The 18,257-nt window shown below is 41.7% G+C and overlaps 1 protein-coding gene and 1 long non-coding RNA gene across 2 annotated transcripts in view; one reads left to right on the top strand and one right to left on the bottom strand.

Annotated features, from left to right (window-relative positions):
• The window catches only part of LOC144987372 (uncharacterized), a 215,991-nt gene that overhangs the window by 147,818 nt on the left and 49,916 nt on the right, over positions 1-18,257 (bottom strand). The window lies entirely within an intron of this gene.
• On the top strand, positions 1,045-18,082 carry LOC144987301 (uncharacterized). Its single transcript, XM_078936640.1, has 3 exons — positions 1,045-1,324; positions 13,659-13,925; positions 18,015-18,082. Exons 1-3 carry the CDS (start codon positions 1,045-1,047, stop codon positions 18,080-18,082), a joined length of 615 nt encoding a protein of 204 aa, XP_078792766.1.

Here is an 18,257-nt window from a genome sequence, read left to right as displayed (position 1 = left end):
CCATCTTTCATGTACAGTAGTGCTGTATTCACTCCTCCACAGTGGACACACTCAAGGTGACACTTTTGGACTTTTTGATGTATCTTTTCATAGTTTTTTTATTTAAAGTCAGTTTAAGTAGCATTTTTAGACAAAAACCTGATTATATTTTTTCTTTTTTGTTAGTGTTTGTTTACATTGTGAAATCAATTTTTTTTCAGTAAATTGTGTGTTTGTGTTTGTTCTAGATGCTGAATTGACCTTTGAACCCAAATGGTCAACTTTTTTTATTGGAGAATCTTTAACCTTCAAATGTGACATGGAGGAAGGAAGAACAGATGACTGGAAATACACATTGAAGAGAAATGATTGGACACTTTATTCTGACGTCACACAACAAGATTTCAAAATAAATCTGCTAGATAAAAGTCACAGTGGTGTTTATCAGTGCTGTGGTTTCTGGAAGGGTTTATATTTTAAAGAGAAAGAGTGCAGCAACAGAGTCTATATACATGTATCAGGTAATTTCTTAGTGTGTTTTTGACACAACTCATTTTATGTGAGAATTTATATTTAAGAATTTTATTCATGTTGAACAAACTAAACCATCAATTTAAAATGTTTTTACATTTCTAAATGTATAAACTCTAGTTATAGATATTACTGATGCAACATTATTCTCATAATTATTAAGTGTAATTGTGTTTGTCAAACATTGCAGACAGAGCCAGAGCCACACTGACAGCAGCAACAACAACTGTGTCAGTAGGAGACAGAGTGACACTGATCTGCTCTGTGGAGAAATCTGCTGGTTGGAAATATGAGTGGTTCAGAAGAACCTCACACACCTCTGAAGACACAATCAATGATGGACTAAATGGAAACATCAGAGTCTCACAAGGAGGAATCTACAGATGCAGAGGATTTAGAGGAGAACCAGCCGTCTACTCTGATCCAAGTGATGAAGTCACCATTCAAATAACCTGTGAGGGATTTTACTTTATTGAAAGCTTTTCACAATCATTGATTTGAACATTAAAAATGTGTTTTATTGTTTTAAATCTGATGGAAACAGTTTCCAACAAAGTCAGTGTAACCCAAAAACCCAGCTGGTCTCAGATCTTCAGAGGAGAGAGGATCACTCTGACATGTGAGGTTCAGGGAGGTGAAGGAGTTCAGTGGGAGTATGAATGGAGAACACCTCAGTCACAGACATTCAGGACAAAGCAGAAAGACTGGACTATCACAGCTTCCATCAGTGGAGACTACAGCTGTAAGAGCAGACCCACAGATGATTCATATTCTGCAACAAAGTGGAGTGAAGCTTTAAGGTTGTCTGTTTTAGGTAAGAATTTTAGTTTTAGCAGAATGTAATGATTTTTTTTCTTCTATCTTTAACAGAGTTAGAACTTGAAGTCAAAAGTGTGATCTTTGTAAACTTGTAAAAATTTTACTTACCTTTTCTGTAAACAAAAAGTAAACTGATGTAAAAACACATCAACACTGATGTTAAAAAGAATATTTTAGTCAAAAACAGACTTTTACTCAAGTATTAAATAACAATTACAATGTTTTAATCATGGATTGGAACAGAGAAAATCAAGTTACAAGTAGTAAAAAACAAGATTGTTACCAGATTAATAATAGGAGAATAAGTTTATTGGGTTGTGGTTTAAAACCACACAAAGTCATAGAAAAACAAAAAAACTCACACCTGTAAACAACAAAACTCACCTCCATCAGCTGTTCATTCCTTCACTCCTTTTTAAAAAGAGAAGTCAGGTTAGACAAAAGAAAATGCTTTTATGATCAATTATCTCCACAAAGGTTTTATCTGAACACAATCTAAACCACTGGTTGATCAACAGCTTTTGTCATTGAGACTAAAAAAGACTTTTTCCAGAGAAACACCTGAAGACTTCAATAGTTTGATGTAAAACAGGAAGTTTAAGAACACAAACACACAACATTGTGTTCAGAAATGGAAAACTGAGACACAGCTGTCACATTCTGAAGCTCTTCTGGCAGTGATGGCTGGTCAATAAGGACACTCACAGTTATTAATATACAAGAAACAAGAAACTGAATTTATTCTATAAACCTCTTTGAGATGGAAACATGTTAAGAGTTTTTCTCTATATTGTTATTAAAGGCATCAAAATAGATGACAGGAATCTTTATAAATAATTAAAGTAAACAAACATGGTTCTATTTAAGAAGATGGTCACATATTTTATTTCTTATGCTTTCAACATGAAATCCTCAATTTTATTTGCATGTATTTATTTATTTAATATAGGGAAGGGCCAGTTTAGCTCGTGCTGGTTTGCAGCGCCTTCCGTCCGTGAGACCAGGGTGCGATTCCGGGCTGCTCCCTATTTCCTTCTCTGCTGCTGTGCCGGTCCCAAGCCCAGTTGGATTGAGAGGGTTGCGCCAGGAAGGGCATCCGGCGTAAAACATTGCCAAGTTAACCATGCAACTCATCCTTGTGGGAGGGTTGTTTCACTGTGGCGACCCCTGTTGGAAGAAGCCGAAAGTGAAAGAAGATTTATTTAATATAGGGACAGCGCATATTAATTAACTTTTCTGTCAATATGCCAGAGTTAGCCAAAGGGCTATTTTTCATCTGCAGTCCCCGGGTAGATGTTAAAAATCACCCTAAAAGAGCAAAATAAAATTACATATTTACATAACATTACATACATATATTTAACAATGTAATCAATAAAATTAGCAGTTAACCTAAAAACAAATTGGTGATAAAACAATCCAAAATCAGACAAATTTAAGAACATATGCACACATAAAAGACAAGACAGTAGCAAGGATCGGTGAGAGGAGGTTTACTCAGTGTTGACAGCTCTGATTGTCAATGAGCCATTTCTTTAATTGTGTCTTGAATAACGTCAAGTTCTGCTGTGATATGCTATCCGGATGTTAAAGTTTTAAGTTAGAGATTTAAACTTTTTCATGATTTTTCTTGTAAATGTGTTTTTAAATGAATAGAATCTGTTTCTTTTATTGTTTTGAAATCTATTCCAGATACTCCAAAGGCTCAGATAAGTAGAATTGGAGGAACTCTGACCTGTTCTGTGAATCCATCATCATCTGGTTGGAGTTATTATTTTTACAGAGAGAAAAACCAGGAAGTGCTGACAGTGCAAAATACTGATTTCCATTCTAATAGAGACATCAGAGTTTCACAGGGAGGAGTCTACAGATGCAGAGGAGGAAGAGGAGAACCAGTTTATTACACAGAGTTCAGTGATCCAGTCACCATTGTTGGTGAGTTTCTTTGTGTTTTCTTTCTTCATTATCAGAATCAGAATCAGAAGTACTCTATTGATCCCACACATGGGAAATTTGTCCGTTACCATAGCAACTGACAGCAGAGGGAAAGAAAAAAAAGACCATGAAAAGACAGAAAATGTAGCATGAATGCAAGCAACAAGGTGGTTTAATTTAAAAAGTTATTTACAGAACAGTGCAGGTAAAAAGATGTGCAAAAAAAAAAGTGCAACGGTCATCTGTTGCATTGTGAGTTATTGTACAGGGTTATTGTAATGGGTATGAAGGATTTCTGGTACTGGGCAGTTTTGGAGCAGAGCTTTCTAAGCCTTTTAGAGAAGGAGCTCCGCCGTTTGTCCAGAACAGGGTGGAGAAATGGTCTGGGTTGTCCATGATTGGACGTTCAGTAACCTCCTCTCTATCACTGTTCCAAACTCAACCTGCGAAAGTGTACGCTCAGTGGCAGGGTCAAAGCAGCCGAGCAGACCCACCAAGGCTAGAAACTGAACAGTACCGGAAAAGTATATGGGAGAAAGAGACAGCACATAACAGCAATGCCCAGTGGCTGGTCTCTGAGAAAAGAACATAGCAACCTACCTGAACAGAATCCAGTAACCATCACAGTGGCAGACATCCAATAAAGAGTCTCAGGTATGAAGAACTGGACAGCACCGGGCCCTGACATGTTACATGCCTACTGGCTAAAGAGGCTCACCACACTCCACCAGCGCCTGGCAGCACAAATGAATCAGCTGCTAAGAGATGGGACTCACCCCGAATGGCTAACAGAAGGGCGAACGATCCTGATTCAGAAAGATCCCTCAAAGGGTGCAGTCCCATCCAACTACCGGCCAATAACCTGTCTCTCCACAACATGGAAGCTCATGTCAGGCATCATTGCAACCAAAATAAGTAGGCACATGGATCAATACATGAGCAACAGACAGAAAGGCATTGCTAGAGACTTCTGCTAGTTCCAGCTAACAATCTAGCTGCTGCGTTCTGAACAAGCTGGAGACTTCTTAAGGAACTCTTAGGACGCGCTGCTAACAAAGAGTTACAGTAATCCGGCGTAAACGTAACAAATGCATGGATGAGTTTTTCATCATCTCTCTTAAAAAGTATATTTCTGATCTTAGCTATATCCCGCAGGTGAAAAAAAGGTGTTCCACAAACCTGAGATATGTCAGCCCTAAATGATAAATACTGGTTAAATAAAACGCCAAGGATTATAATTGTGGAATTAGGGGCTATACTTATGCCACCCAGGGAGACTATCTGATCAGACAGAGCATCTCTGAGATTTTTAAGACCGAGTATAATGACATCTGTTTTTTCTGGGTTCAGGATGAGGTAATTAATCGTCATCCAGGTCTTGATGTCTCTGATGCAGGCATTCAGTTTCTCTATATTGTCATTCTGGTCGGGTTTAATGGATAAACACAACTGTGCATCGTCAGAATAACAATCAAAACTAATGCTGTGTTTCCTAATTATGTTTCCAAAGGGAAGCATGTAGATTATAAACAGAATCGGTCTTAAAACGGAGCCCTGTGGGACTCCATAGTTAACTGGAGTGCACTGAGAGGACTGTCCATTTACATTAACGAACTGGTACCTATCGGATAAATAGGATTCAAACCACTGGAAAGCAGATGCTCTGATCCCTATGCTCTAATCTATGGAATGAAATACTGTGGTAAATGGTGTCAAAGGCTGCACTTGATACTGAAGGATTCTTAATTCTGTCTGATAAAAGTTATGAACCGGATAATGATAAATTATGTAATGAAAATGGTACGGTAGAACAGGGGTGGGTTTTTATAAATTTGCTTCCTTCCACTCTTTAATATTTAATTTAATGTCTAATTATCCTCAGTTTGATACGTCTTTGTATGAATGCAAAACTGCTGCTTGTATTGTTTTGTACATTATTATTGCTTTGATTGCTTGAAATTAACCATTTCAAATCAAATCAAATCAAAATATATGACATATGGCCTAAACTATTAATTTAACCGCAATCGTTTAAAGTCTTACGTCGCTATTATCAATCCTACAAGGTTTGTCACAATTAATATTAATAAGTAACTCCTCCTCCAATTTCATCTTCCTCAACACTTTTAAATGCAAACTGGCAATCTTTATTAAAACTTTTAAAAACATGAACAGTCTCTGCGGCCCTGAGGCTCTCTGGGAGGCTGTTCCACAGGCGAGGTCCGTAAAAACTGAATGAGGCCTCGCCGTACGTTTTTGTTCTAACTTTTGGGATAACCAAAAGGCCTGTATCAGAGGACCTCAGGGTCCGCGAGGGCTCATACTTTAAAATCATGTCAGATAAATATGAAGGCCCGAGACCATAAAAACATTTGTAAACCAATAAAAGAACTTTAAAATCAATCCTGAATTGCACAGGGAGCCAATGCAGCGATCTTAAAACTGGTGTAATGTGTTCCCGCCCCCTGGTCCTCGTCAGAACGCGTGCTGCTGAATTTTGCAGCAGTTGAAGATTTGCTATTCTTGTTCTGGGAAGACCAGAGAGCAGGGCATTACAATAATCCAATCTGCTGGTAATAAAAGCATGCATTAGCACCTCTGTACTGGCAAGAGAGAGAAATGGGCGGACTCTGGATATATTTTTTAGATGATAAAATTCTGTTTTTGTGATGTTTTTAATTTTTGGGATAAAATTCAACTCAGAGTCAAAAATGACACCCAGGTTTCTCACACACTGAGAAGTTTTGTAATTCTTTAGTTTAGATAAAACTCTCTCTCTCTTGTCTTCAGAACCGATCACTAAAACCTCTGTTTTGTCCTGGTTTAGCTGTAGGAAGTTCTCCGCCATCCATGACTCAATGTCTAAAATGCATTTTAAGAGTGTGTTGACCGACTCTTCATCATCAGGAGACATAGCGATGTAGAGTTGAGTGTCATCAGCATAGCTGTGGAAACAAACGCCATGCCTCCTGATGACGTCCCCCAGTGGCAACATATATAGATTAAAAAGTAGTGGACCTAAAATTGAACCTTGGGGGACCCCACAGTTGATGTCGAAGACCCTTAAGGAGCAAGTATCCATACTTACGTAAAAACTTCGATCTGTGAGATAGGAATAAAACCACTTTAGTACAGTACCGGAGATGCCCAAACCTCTCAGTCTGTTGAGTAAAATACTGTGATCTACAGTTTCGGACGCAGCACTGAGATCCAGTAGTACCAGAACTGAGAGTTTCTGACAATCCAGGTTACATCTAATATCATTTTCTATTTTAACAAGGGCTGTCTCTGTGCTGTGGTTTGTCCTAAAACCAGATTGATATTTTTCAAATATGTTATTTCTAATTAAAAACTCATTAAATTGGATTAAAACAGTTTTTTCAATCATTTTACTTAAAAATGGTAAGTTGGATACTGGACGATAATTGTTATAGTTGTTCGGATCTAAATTACTCTTCTTCAGAAGAGGCCTCACCACTGCCGTTTTAAAGGCAGCAGGGAAGACACCTGTCTGAAGAGAGTAATTTACTATATTTAAAAGCTCAAACTCAAAGAAGTCATAAAATGTTTTCAACAAATTGGGGGGATTGGGTCAAAAAGGCAGGTGGTTGGCTTTAACTGGGAGAAAACCTGGCCAAGTCCCACAGCATCAACCAGGACAAAACTTTCCAGTGTTTCCTCTGATAAATGCAATGCTATAGATTCATTAAAATCAACACATTTTTGAGTTAAGAGACTAGATCTAATAGCATTGATTTTACTCCTGAAGTGGTCTGCAAAACTCTCACATACAGCATCTGAGGCTGCTATGGAGGACCTTTGAGAGTCTCTTTTAGTTAAACTGTCTATTGTTTTAAAGAGAACTCTAGGATCGTTTTTGTTTTGTAAAATTAAGTTTGAGAAGTGGAGGGTTCTGGCTTTTTTTATTGCATGACTGTACATCATTTGCTGTTCTTTAAAAATTTTGCGATGTACAGTTAACTTCGTTTTTCTCCACTACCTCTCCGCTTTCCTGCAATCACGTTTCAAGGCTCTGATTGGTTCGTTCTTCCACGGTGCTGTAGCTTTAGTTTTCAACGTTTTAGTTTTAAGTGGAGCTACAGCATCAATGGCTGACTGTAGTTTGTTGTTAAAATGTTCAACCATAAAATCACATGATGCAGGTAAAATATGAGCGGGAGTTTGATGTAAAATATTGATAAAATTTGCAGCCACATCAGGAGTTATGTATCGTCTCCTAACAGTTCTCACTGGAGCTTCCTGTCGAGTAAAACTGGTGATATTAAAGAATATACAATAGTGATCTGACACAGCCATGTCAACAACAGAGCACACACTGCAGGACAGCCCATAGGTTATCACCAAGTCTAGAGTGCGCCCCCTGCTGTGAGTAGGCTGTGTGACATGCTGTGTGAAATCCATACAATGCAAGAGGTTGAGAAACTCCTTTGCATGAGCATCACTATTTTTATCAACATATAGGTTAAAATCACCAGTTATTAAAACTCTACTATATTTGGAGTGTATTACAGATAAAAATTCAGAAAATTCTTGAATAAAACAGGAGGGAGGCTTTGGTGGTCTGTAAACAGTAACACATAAAATAGATGGGCTGTTAAAAGAAAATGCATGATGCTCAAATGAGGAGTAGCTAAGTAGCGTGATTGTTTTGGTTGCAAATGAGCCGCGAGCAATCGATGCAGTGCCACCGCCTTTTTTATCTCCCCTGGTAGAAAATAAAAAGTTAAAATTTAGTGGGGAAGCTTCAGTGAGAACAACAGGAGCATCAGCACCCAGCCAGGTCTCTGTTAAAAGAAGGCAATCTAAATTGTTGTCTAAAATGAGCTCATTCATGATAAAATATTTGTTTAAAAGAGAGCGAATGTTTAAAACAGCAAAGTTTAAAACAGTGTGTGTGTGCAGATGGATTGATTTATCTTTTTTGTCCGGTAATGTGTGAATGTGATGAAGATATCTAATTGTGGATCTGGTGGGTCTGATCTGGGGATGTTTGTGAGATCTGCTTGTTATGTGAACTGGAATTTGTTGTGTGATAACCGTGGTTTTAACTGAGGATGGATGCCAGTGGTCCAGTCAGTCAGAGAGCAGTTTAACAGAGCGGAGTGTGAGTTCAATGTTCATGGACAGAAGTTGAGATCCTGTTTGGTTTGGATGGATGCCGTCTGGTTTAAAGAGATTTGGTCTATTGAAGAAGGTGCTGAAATTATCAACATATGGAATATTATTAGAAAGGCAGTGTCCTTTAAGCCAGATGTGAAGTTGTCGCAGACGGCTGAATTTAATGTCTCCAAAGCGGGGAGATGGAAGCGGACCGGAGATGATGCACTGTTTGTCCAGCTGCTTGATGGAGTGGATGAGAGTGATGAAGTCCTTCTTGAGGGTCTCAGATTGCTGAAACTTTAGGTCATTCACTCCTGCGTGGACTATTATTGTGTGTGTGGAGGGGTTACGAAGGGAGAGCTGGTGGGCAGAGTTGGTGATGTCTCGTACGAGGGCGCCTGGGTGACAGACGGTGCGGCTCCAGTCAACGCGAACATGCCTGACCATAGAGGTTCCCACGACGAAGGAGCCAGGGGGGTCCCCGCGGCCGCGAGATCTTGCCGCCGAAGTGAGCGGGCCCGTCGCTGCAGGAGAGCAAGCGGAAGTTAGCGTTACACCTGTTGCGCGAGCCGGGGAAGCGGCCGATGAGGGGGGCGAGCCGCCAGGAAGAGGAGAGGTGGCGGCGGTCACCGCAACACTTGCCGCGGGGGGAGACGCAGCGGACTTTGAACCTGACGCCCCGGTCGCGACCGCAGATGGAGAACCCGCATTGCTTACTGATCCCACGAGGACGTGGGTAACGTTCGGGCGGCGGCGGCTGTCAGGGCGTCTACTCACTGCGTCTCTCAGTAGCTGTCGGCGTTTAGCGGACGATGAACCTCCAGAGGCAGATGCCAGGCGGCTTTCTTTCTCGGGCCGAGAAGCAGCGACAGGGCGATGGTTTTCTCCGCTGAGTGGAGGAGCAGCTTCCAGAACGTCGTCAGATGTTGGAGCCGACAGAACATCATAGCAGTTGGAGAGAAGGAGCCCATCACGGTCCAGGGGTCTTTTCCTGCGGCACACCACCTCAGACCAAAGCGGTTTTGGTGTGGAGCTCGAGGAAGGCCGCGGCGAGGTGTCAGGATCCCAGTGAACCGTGTCTTCCACAGCCGCTTTCAGGGAAGCAATATGCATGGACTGTTGATGGGCCAGGTCCAGCAAAGAGTTCAACAGATCATTCTTTGACCTCAACTCATCAGAGAGTTTCTGGATGTCCTTTTTGAGGTTAGTGATCTGTGTGTCAGGGTTTGTTGGTGCAGTCACGGCAGTGGAGGTGGACGCAGACGTAGCGGCGGCAGCCATCTTGAGGATATCTGAGGATATCTTGAGGATACCTGACAGGTCAGGTGTTCTGTTGAGCTTTAAATCAGTTGCTTTAAATCAGGAGTCACCAACCCTGTGCCCACGGGTGCCCATGCGCCCGCGAGGACCCCTTGTGGCGCCCGCAGGGAATGCACCCAAATGTTTTTTGTTTTTTTTTATTGAAGCAAATATTCAACAAACAATCATGGCATGTCTGTCAATGACAACAATATCAATCTGAGATAAAGGTAGACAAAAAAAATATGAAAACAAATATAACTTAAAAAATAATCAATAAAAACAAGGGTCTATTAAAAAAGTTTTAATAGATCAAATAAATTACACAATGTCTGGGCATTCTTATGATTCATGTAATGTAAAGATTTAAAGATTACTTTGAGACGGTTGAGTAATCCATTAATGTGAGGTTTCACCTTTAGGAATTTACAAGTATGAATAAAATGCTTTGAAATTACTATCAGTACATTAATCAGAAAGTCCAGATTTTTGTGAATTAATTGTAATTGAATTTTAATTGTATTCCAATTTAAAGGGTTAATGATGATATTTTATGATTTGAGCCAATTATGAAAAGAATACCAAAACTTTTACATGAAAACATTCAAAGAAAAGATGTTCCACAGTTTCAACATCATTTCCACAAAAGACACAATCATCACTATCCCAGTTAAAGCGAGAATGTAAAAAATGATTGGAAGGGTAAATATTATTTAACGGGAATGCTCCAAAAATAGCACTGCTCATATAGCAAATGAATATAATGTGGTGATCTGGGGGTTAGCCCCGCCTTCAGCTTTTAAGACTCAAAGGAAGTGGGGAATTTTGGTTGTGTTAAATCGCTCCCCATAAATGAGGGAGCTGTGAGCCGAAGTGAGGTTAAGGCTGTTTGGCTGGTGGTGGGGGTGTTCAAAATAAACAGACAGATATGATTGTCTGCTAACTTATGTGAGTGTCAATCTCAACAAACCGGTGCTGTGCTTTGCATGGGGCACGGGTAGCAGGTTTGGACATGTCAAGGATAGTGAATTAAGACTCGGGTACAACCGTACTTGCCTGGATAGTAGAGGGTGGTGATTCAGTGCTTGCTATTAGTAATTGATGCACTTTAGTTCTGCTCTTGTGAAATATATGGCAGAGTATTGAACGGCCTTAAACATGCGAATCGGCGCACCCGCCTTTGAGAAAGAGGCGCGTATGTGTGTGAGGAGGAGAAGGGTGGGGGTAGTGGGCACAGGTTGCGAGGTAAAACGGCGCACGGAGACCATTGCGCAACACCTGGATCATCGGGGGCTTAAATTACTCAGCTCATTCTAATAATGTCATTCTTCACTAACTATTTTTAATACTCGTCTGTATTTTCCATATCCATTTATTTTTACGGTTGTTTAGTTGGTGATAATAACATATAAATAAAGACAGCAGGTAATGGAGGCAGGAAAACTGCTGCACTTTTTCCGACCATAAATAAACTACAGATCATTTTTTTATGAAAGTATTGAGGATTTTGGAGGATTTTTACTGTTGATGTTGCACAAAATTAGGAAAATGCCAAATATTTTTGGAGTAATCCCAGTGATGAATTCTGTAATTTAGTTTTTAATGTTTTATGTGACCTAAACACGATTTTCACAATAACAGGTTTTTAAATAATCAAATCCCTCTGATACGTTTCAAAAAGACACACACAGGACCCGAGACACACACAAAGGACTAGAGACACACACAGAACATCACACACTAAGCAGAAATGAACTTATTGCTAAAAATGATGCCAGGAGTTCAGCTCTAAAAAAAAAGACAAAAGAGCAAAGAAAACAGAATAATTTGATGAATTATTTCTAATTATTATTATTTCCTGGCTTTGTTTGTTCATATTTGTATCATTTTGACAGAATATATTTATTATTCTGAATTAATTTTCCTGTCTGTTTTTATTCACATGTATGTTTAAAAAGTTAAAGTTAAGTTAAAGTTTTAAAGGTTTAAAAGTTTATCTTCAGTGTGTTCAATAAATGTTTATCTTGTTTGGCTGCAACCTAAAGTGTGTTTTGGATTTAGGCCCCCACTTCAACTGAGTTTGACCCCCCCGTAATACGAGACCAGAAAATGCATGCATGTTTTTGTATAAAATGAGTGTAAAATAAAAATACGGCACACAAAAGGACGTCCTCAAATTGTGTGTGTTTTTTTGGGGGGTGGGGGGACTAGGAGGTTATTAGTGGTGCCCTTCATACCACTTAGTGCCCATGAAATAGCCCTCGGTCTCAAAAAGGTTGGTGACCCCTGCTTTAGATCAACATCCAACCAAGGGGCTTGACTAGATCTCTCAGTTACTTTCCTTATTGGTGCATGTTTATCACATATGGTTAAAAATAATTTATAAATCTCTCTAGAGCTGATTTTGCATGTGTGTGACATAGTACTTTGTACCATTGCACTCTCACCATTTCACTATGATGTTGTTTATTTTCATAGTTTTTACATTAATTTCAGTTTAATACATTATTTGTGGACAAAACACCTGATTGTATTTTTTAATTAAAAAAAGATGTTCTTTTTTGTTAGTGTTTGTTTAAATTGTAATACAAGTTTTTTAATTAAATTGTGTGTTTGTGTTTGTTCTAGATGCTGTGTTGACCTTTGAACCCAAATGGTCAACTTTTTTTATTGGAGAATATTTAACCTTCAAATGTGACATGAAGGAAGGTAGAACAGATGACTGGAAATACACATTAAAGAAAAGTGATTGGACACCTTATTCTGACGTCACACAACAAGATTTCAAAATAAATCTGCTGGATAAAAGTCACAGTGGTGATTATCAGTGCTGTGGTCTCAGGAAGGGTTCATATTATAAAAAGTGCAGCAACAGAGTCTCTATACGTGTATCAGGTAATTTCTTAGTGTGTTTTTGACATGACTCATTTTATATGAGAATTTATTCATGTTGAACAAACTAAAACATCTATTTAAAATGTATGTTTATCTATTATCATGTTTAAATGTATAAACTGCACTTATAGATATTACCGATATGATGTTTCTATAATTGTTATATTGAAATGTCAAACATTGCAGACAGAGCCAGAGCCACACTGACAGCAGCAACAACAACTGTGTCAGTAGGAGACAAAGAGACACTGATCTGCTCTGTGGAGAAATCTGCTGGTTGGAAATATGAGTGGTTCAGAAGAACCTCACACACCTCTGAAGACACAATCAATGATGGACTAAATGGAAACATCAGAGTCTCACAAGGAGGAATCTACAGATGCAGAGGATTTAGAGGAGAACCAGCCGTCTACTCTGATAAAAGTGATGAAGTCACCATTCAAATAACCTGTGAGTGATTTCACTTTATTGAAAGCTTTTCACAATCATTGATTTGAACATTAAAAATGTGTTTTATTGTTTTTAAATCTGATGGAAACAGTTTCCAACAAAGTCAGTGTAACCCAAAAACCCAGCTGGTCTCAGATCTTCAGAGGAGAGAGGATCACTCTGACATGTGAGGTTCAGGGAGGTGAAGGAGTTCAGTGGGAGTATGAATGGAGAACACCTCAGTCACAGACATTCAGGACAAAGCAGAAAGACTGGACTATCACAGCTTCCATCAGTGGAGACTACAGCTGTAAGAGCAGACCCACAGATGATTCATATTCTGCAACAAAGTGGAGTAAAGCTTTAAGGTTGTCTGTTTTAGGTAAATTAATTTTTTGTTTTTTAAATATGTTTCTTCAAACACAACAAAATATCTGTGTTTATAAGAAGGAATGAGGGAAATTCATCTATTGCTTTTTTATATAAGTTTGTTCAAACAACACATCAATATATCTGTGTTTTTAAGACTTAATTTAGGAAGTAAATAAACAAATGATTCTCAATTATTAATGTATGTTTTCTTGAGACTTTGATTTTAGATGTTGGCCTCTGTTTAGACAGATAAATTCATCTATTTTTGAACTCCACAGCACACAAACCAAAGGCTGAACTGAAAATCACAAAGTCTCCAGTAGGGGGCAGAGTGAACCTGAATTGTTCAGTGAAGCCTTCATCATCTGGTTGGAGTTTCTTCTGGTCCAGAGGAGAGAAACCCTCCAAACTGCTGACAAGAAAAGATGCTGATTTCCTCTCAAATGGACAAATCAGAGTCTCACAGGGAGGAGTCTACAGATGCAGAGGAGGTAGAGGAGAACCAGTTTATCACACAGAGTCCAGTGATCCAGTAAACAGTGAAGGTAAGTTTAAAAAGGTTTTAATGGAGCACAACATATGAAAAAAATGAATTAAAGTTTAAAATGTTGAAAAATATCTAAAAAGGGGCCGGTGCATTGTGGTTTGGGTGGCAGTCGAGGGCGGATGCCTGAGGAACCCAAACCCCTGTCATGGAACTTGGCTTTTGGGGCATGGAACGTCACCTCTCTGGGAGGGAAGGAGCCTGAGCTTGTGTGAGAGGTTGAGAGATACCGTCTAGATATGGTCGGGCTCACCTCCATACATAGCCTGGGCTCTGAAACTCAGTCCTTAGAGAGGGGTTGGACTCTGTACCACTCTGGAGTTGCTCAAGGTGAGAGGCGGCAGGCTGGTGTGGGCTTACTCGTTAGCCCCCAGATCAGCTGCCAAGTGTTGGAGTTAACCCCGGTGGGGGACAGGTCTCTAACTGTGGTTTCGGCTTATGGGCCGAACAGCAGTTTTGATTACCAGGCCTTACCGATGACTACCTTGTGGTGAGTTGGATTCGCTGGCGGGGAAAGAGGCTTGGAAGACCCAAACGTACTGTGAGAGTCTGCTGGGAACGTCTGGCTGAGCCTTCCGTTAGGGAAGTCTTTAACTCCCACATCCGGGAGAACTTCAAACAGGTACCGAGGGAGGTTGGGGACATTGATTCCGAGTGGACCATGTTTTCCACTCCCATTGTCTCTGCTGCTGCTCGGAGCTGTGGTCGCAAGGTCTCTAGTGCCTGTCGCGGCAGTAACCCCAGAACCCGGTGGTGGACACCGGAAGTAAGGGATGCCGTCAAGCTGAAGAAAGAATCCTACCAGGACTGGCTGGCTTGCGGGACTCCAGAGGCAGCTGACAGGTATCGGCAGTCTAAGCGAGCTGCGGCCCAAATTGTTGCGGAGGCAAAAACTCGGGCCTGGGAGGAGTTCGTTGAGGCCAGGGAGAAGGACTATCGGATGGCCTTGAAGAAATTCTGGCAAAGCATCCGGCGCCTCAGGAGGGGAAAGCAGTCCTCCACAGGCACTGTCTTCAGTGCAGGTGGGGGGCTGTTGACTTCGACTGGGGACATTGTTGGGCGGTGGAAGGAATACTTCGAGAATCTCCTCAATCCCACTGACACGCCTTCTTTTGAAGAAGCAGAGAACGAGGACTTTGGGGTGGGGGCTGTCTATTACCCGGGCTTAAGTCACTGAGGTAGTCAACGAGCTCCTCAGTGACAAGGTCCCTGGGAGAGGATGAAGTCCGTCCTGAGTACTTCAAGTCTCTGGATGCTGTAGGAGTGTCTTGGCTGACACGTCTCTGCAGCATAGCAAGGTAGTCGGGAACTGTACCACTGGACTGGCAGACAGGGGCGGTGGTTCCCCTCTTTAAGAAGGGGGACCGGAGGGTGTGTTCCAACTACAGGGGAATTACACTCCTCAGCCTCCCTGGGAAAGTCTTTGCCAGGGTGCTGGAGAGGATTGTCCGTCCGATAGTTGAACCTCGGATTCAGGAACAACAGTGCGGTTTCCGTCCTGGTCGTGGAACATTGGACCAGCTCTATACCCTATCTAGGGTGCTGGAGGGATTGTGGGACTTCGCTTACCCAGTCCATATGTGTTTTGTGGATTTGGAGAAGGCGTTCAACCGCGTTCCCTGTGTTATCCTGTGGAGGGTGCTCTGGGAGTATGGGGTCCGGGGAGCCTTACTGAGGGCTGTCCGGTCTCTGTATGACCGGAGTAGGAGCTTGGTTCGCATAGCCGGCAGTAATTCAGACCTGTTCCCGGTCCACGTTGGACTCCGGCAGGGCTGCCCTTTATAACCGGTTCAGTTCATAGTTTTTATGGACAGAATTTCTAGGCGCAGTCAGGGGCCGGAAGGGATCTGGTTTGGGGACCACAGGATCTCCTCTCTGCTTTTCGCAGATAATGTTGTCCTGTTGGCTTCATCGAGTCAAGACCTCCAGCGTGCATTGGGGGGGTTTGCAGCCGAGTGTGAAGCCGCTGGGATGAGGGTCAGCGCTGCTAAATCTGAGGCCATGGTTCTTTACCGGAGAAAGGTAGATTGCCATCTCTCGTGGGGTGGAGTCTTCCTGCCCCAGGTGGTGGAGTTTAAATATCTGGGGGTAGGGTTGTGCCGATGGACGATATCATCGTCCATCGTGATGGGTGACTGACATCCCGATGGAAAGACCACCATCGTGATGCCACGCCCCCGCCACGTTGCGCGTCGACACCATAAGCCGCGGTTACATGTACAAAATATCCTGATGGGATCAATGGTCGGATTAGAATCCAACCGTGTACATGGGCCCAGAAAAATGTTTTCAGAATATAAAAACGTTCACTAAGGTCACAATTTCGGTCGGAATAAATCATTCGCACACGCGCAGTATTCGCACATGCGCAGTTTGAAAACCGGAAGAGGATACAACTTCCGCCGAGCGGCTTTTTTTCCAAACTTTATTGAAGGTAACAATTCAATACAAAACGATAACAGCGCCGAGCGGCTATATACATTGACATGTCAGCTCGGTAAAATACGAGACGATCTTCTAAACGTGCTTTTAATAATGTTACGGTTATTATGAAACACATGTTCGCTCATCATTTGAATTTTAATCCGTGTGGTCAGTTCTTTTTCTGAACGTAGCCAGGATTAGCAGTATGCTAACACACGGGCTAACAACATTAGCTTTGGAGCTGCGGGACGGATCGCAGTCTTAAATCTCCCACACATACCGCTCATGTACCCCCCCCCCCCCCCCCTTCCCATCAAACATAAAGCTGTAAATCCGCACTCCGCCGGTCCACTTCGCTAGTTAAGTGCGGGAGCGGACTACTTCTTTTCTATTTTGCTTGTTACTTTTTCTGTTAAAGTCACTTCCCTCAGTTTATACTGGATCATCGCGGATTAACCATTAGTTGGGAAATAAAATGAAAAAGCAAAATAACGAATAGCAGTTATATAAGAACGAAAAATGTAAAAATACCCCCCCCGACGATGTCATCGTCCATCCCGATGGTTGACAGCAAACATCGTCAACGGCCAAATTAGGGGACATCGCCCAACCCTATCTGGGGGTCTTGTTCACGAGTGAGGGAAGACTGGAGCGTGAGATTGACAGGCGGATCGGAGCGGCGTCCGTAGTTATGCGGTCGCTGTATCGGTCAGTTGTGGTGAAGAGAGAGCTGAGCCAAAAAGCAAAGCTCTCAATTTACCGGTCGATCTTCGTTCCAATACTCACCTATGGTCATGAGCTATGGGTCATGACTGAAAGATCGAGGTCCCGAATACAAGCGGCTGAAACGAGCTTCCTCCGTAGGGTGGCGGGGCGCTCCCTTAGAGATAGGGTAAGAAGCTCGGCCACCCGCTGAGAGCTCGGAGTAGAACCGCTTCTCCTCCACATCAAAAGGAGCCAGTTGAGGTGGCTCGGGCATCTAGTCCGGATGCCTCCTGGACGCCTCCCTGGAGAGGTGTTTCGGGCATGTCCCACTGGGCAGAGGCCCCGGGGAAGACCCAGGACACACTGGAGAGACTACATCTCTCGGCTGGCCTGGGAACGCCTTGGGGTCCCTCCAGAGGAGCTGGAGGAAGTGGCTGGGGCAAGGGAAGTCTGGGCATCTCTGCTCAGTCTGCTGCCCCCGCGACCCGGTTCCGGATAAGCGGAGGACAATGGATGGATGGAAAAATATCTATATAACTGTTAATTTTTGGTTCTAAAGCTCTTCACTCTTATTTTATAAGCAAAACGTTTTCTTTATTTTTAACTAGAAAGTCACTGGAACAAATTTGTCTTCTAAAAAGGCCAAAATGAGCCCTGCTGTAAATGTAAACACATAAAACTAACAAAAGGATGTTGGTGTGACACTGTGTGCTTGATTTGAAAACAGCTGTAAAATGTTTAAAAAAAACAATTGTTAATCTTTAATGGTTAACCTACTGTTTCCTTTTTATGGTTTTCATTGGCATATTTTAAAATAAACAGCAGGGAGAGGGACTGGTAATTATAGCAACTTAGTGACTGGAACAATTTGTGATGAAAAACCAACATAACTGTGGAATAGACAGAATTGAAAATATTGAGTCCATTTCAGCTAAAGAGCATTGCTGTGTTTCTGTTGCAGTTCCTGCAAAAATCAAAGTGTTGCACGCTGACAGAGTTGGTCCATCATCTGTAAAAGAGAAACATTGACAATAAATGATCTCTGTTGAAGAGAAGCTGCTGATCATTTCTTCTAATAGTGTAGTTTGTCATAGAGGCTCTGTCATAGAGCAGCAGAAGTCTCAGCAGAGCAGCAGAGAGGTCAAAACAATCATGAAGAAAGTGAAAAATCTCCTGCTTCATTTCTGTCTGACAGCAGAGTTAT

The sequence above is a fragment of the Oryzias latipes genome, chromosome 18, assembly GCF_053564925.1.
Source record: "Oryzias latipes strain Hd-rR chromosome 18, Olatipes_Hd-rR_3.1".
Classification (NCBI taxonomy): Eukaryota; Metazoa; Chordata; class Actinopteri; order Beloniformes; family Adrianichthyidae; genus Oryzias; species Oryzias latipes.
The sequence above is the reverse complement of the archived record's forward strand: the minus strand, read 5'-3'. Positions and strand labels throughout refer to the sequence as shown.

Coding starts and splice junctions, on each gene's coding strand:
- LOC144987301 (XM_078936640.1), top strand. CDS start 1,045: ATGGAAACAGTTTCCAACAAAGTCAGTGTAACCCAAAAACCCAGCTGG. Junction 1,325..13,658: donor TTTAAGGTTGTCTGTTTTAG/GTAAGAATTTTA, acceptor TGAACTCCACAG/CACACAAACCAAAGGCTGAA. Junction 13,926..18,014: donor TGATCCAGTAAACAGTGAAG/GTAAGTTTAAAA, acceptor TTTCTGTTGCAG/TTCCTGCAAAAATCAAAGTG.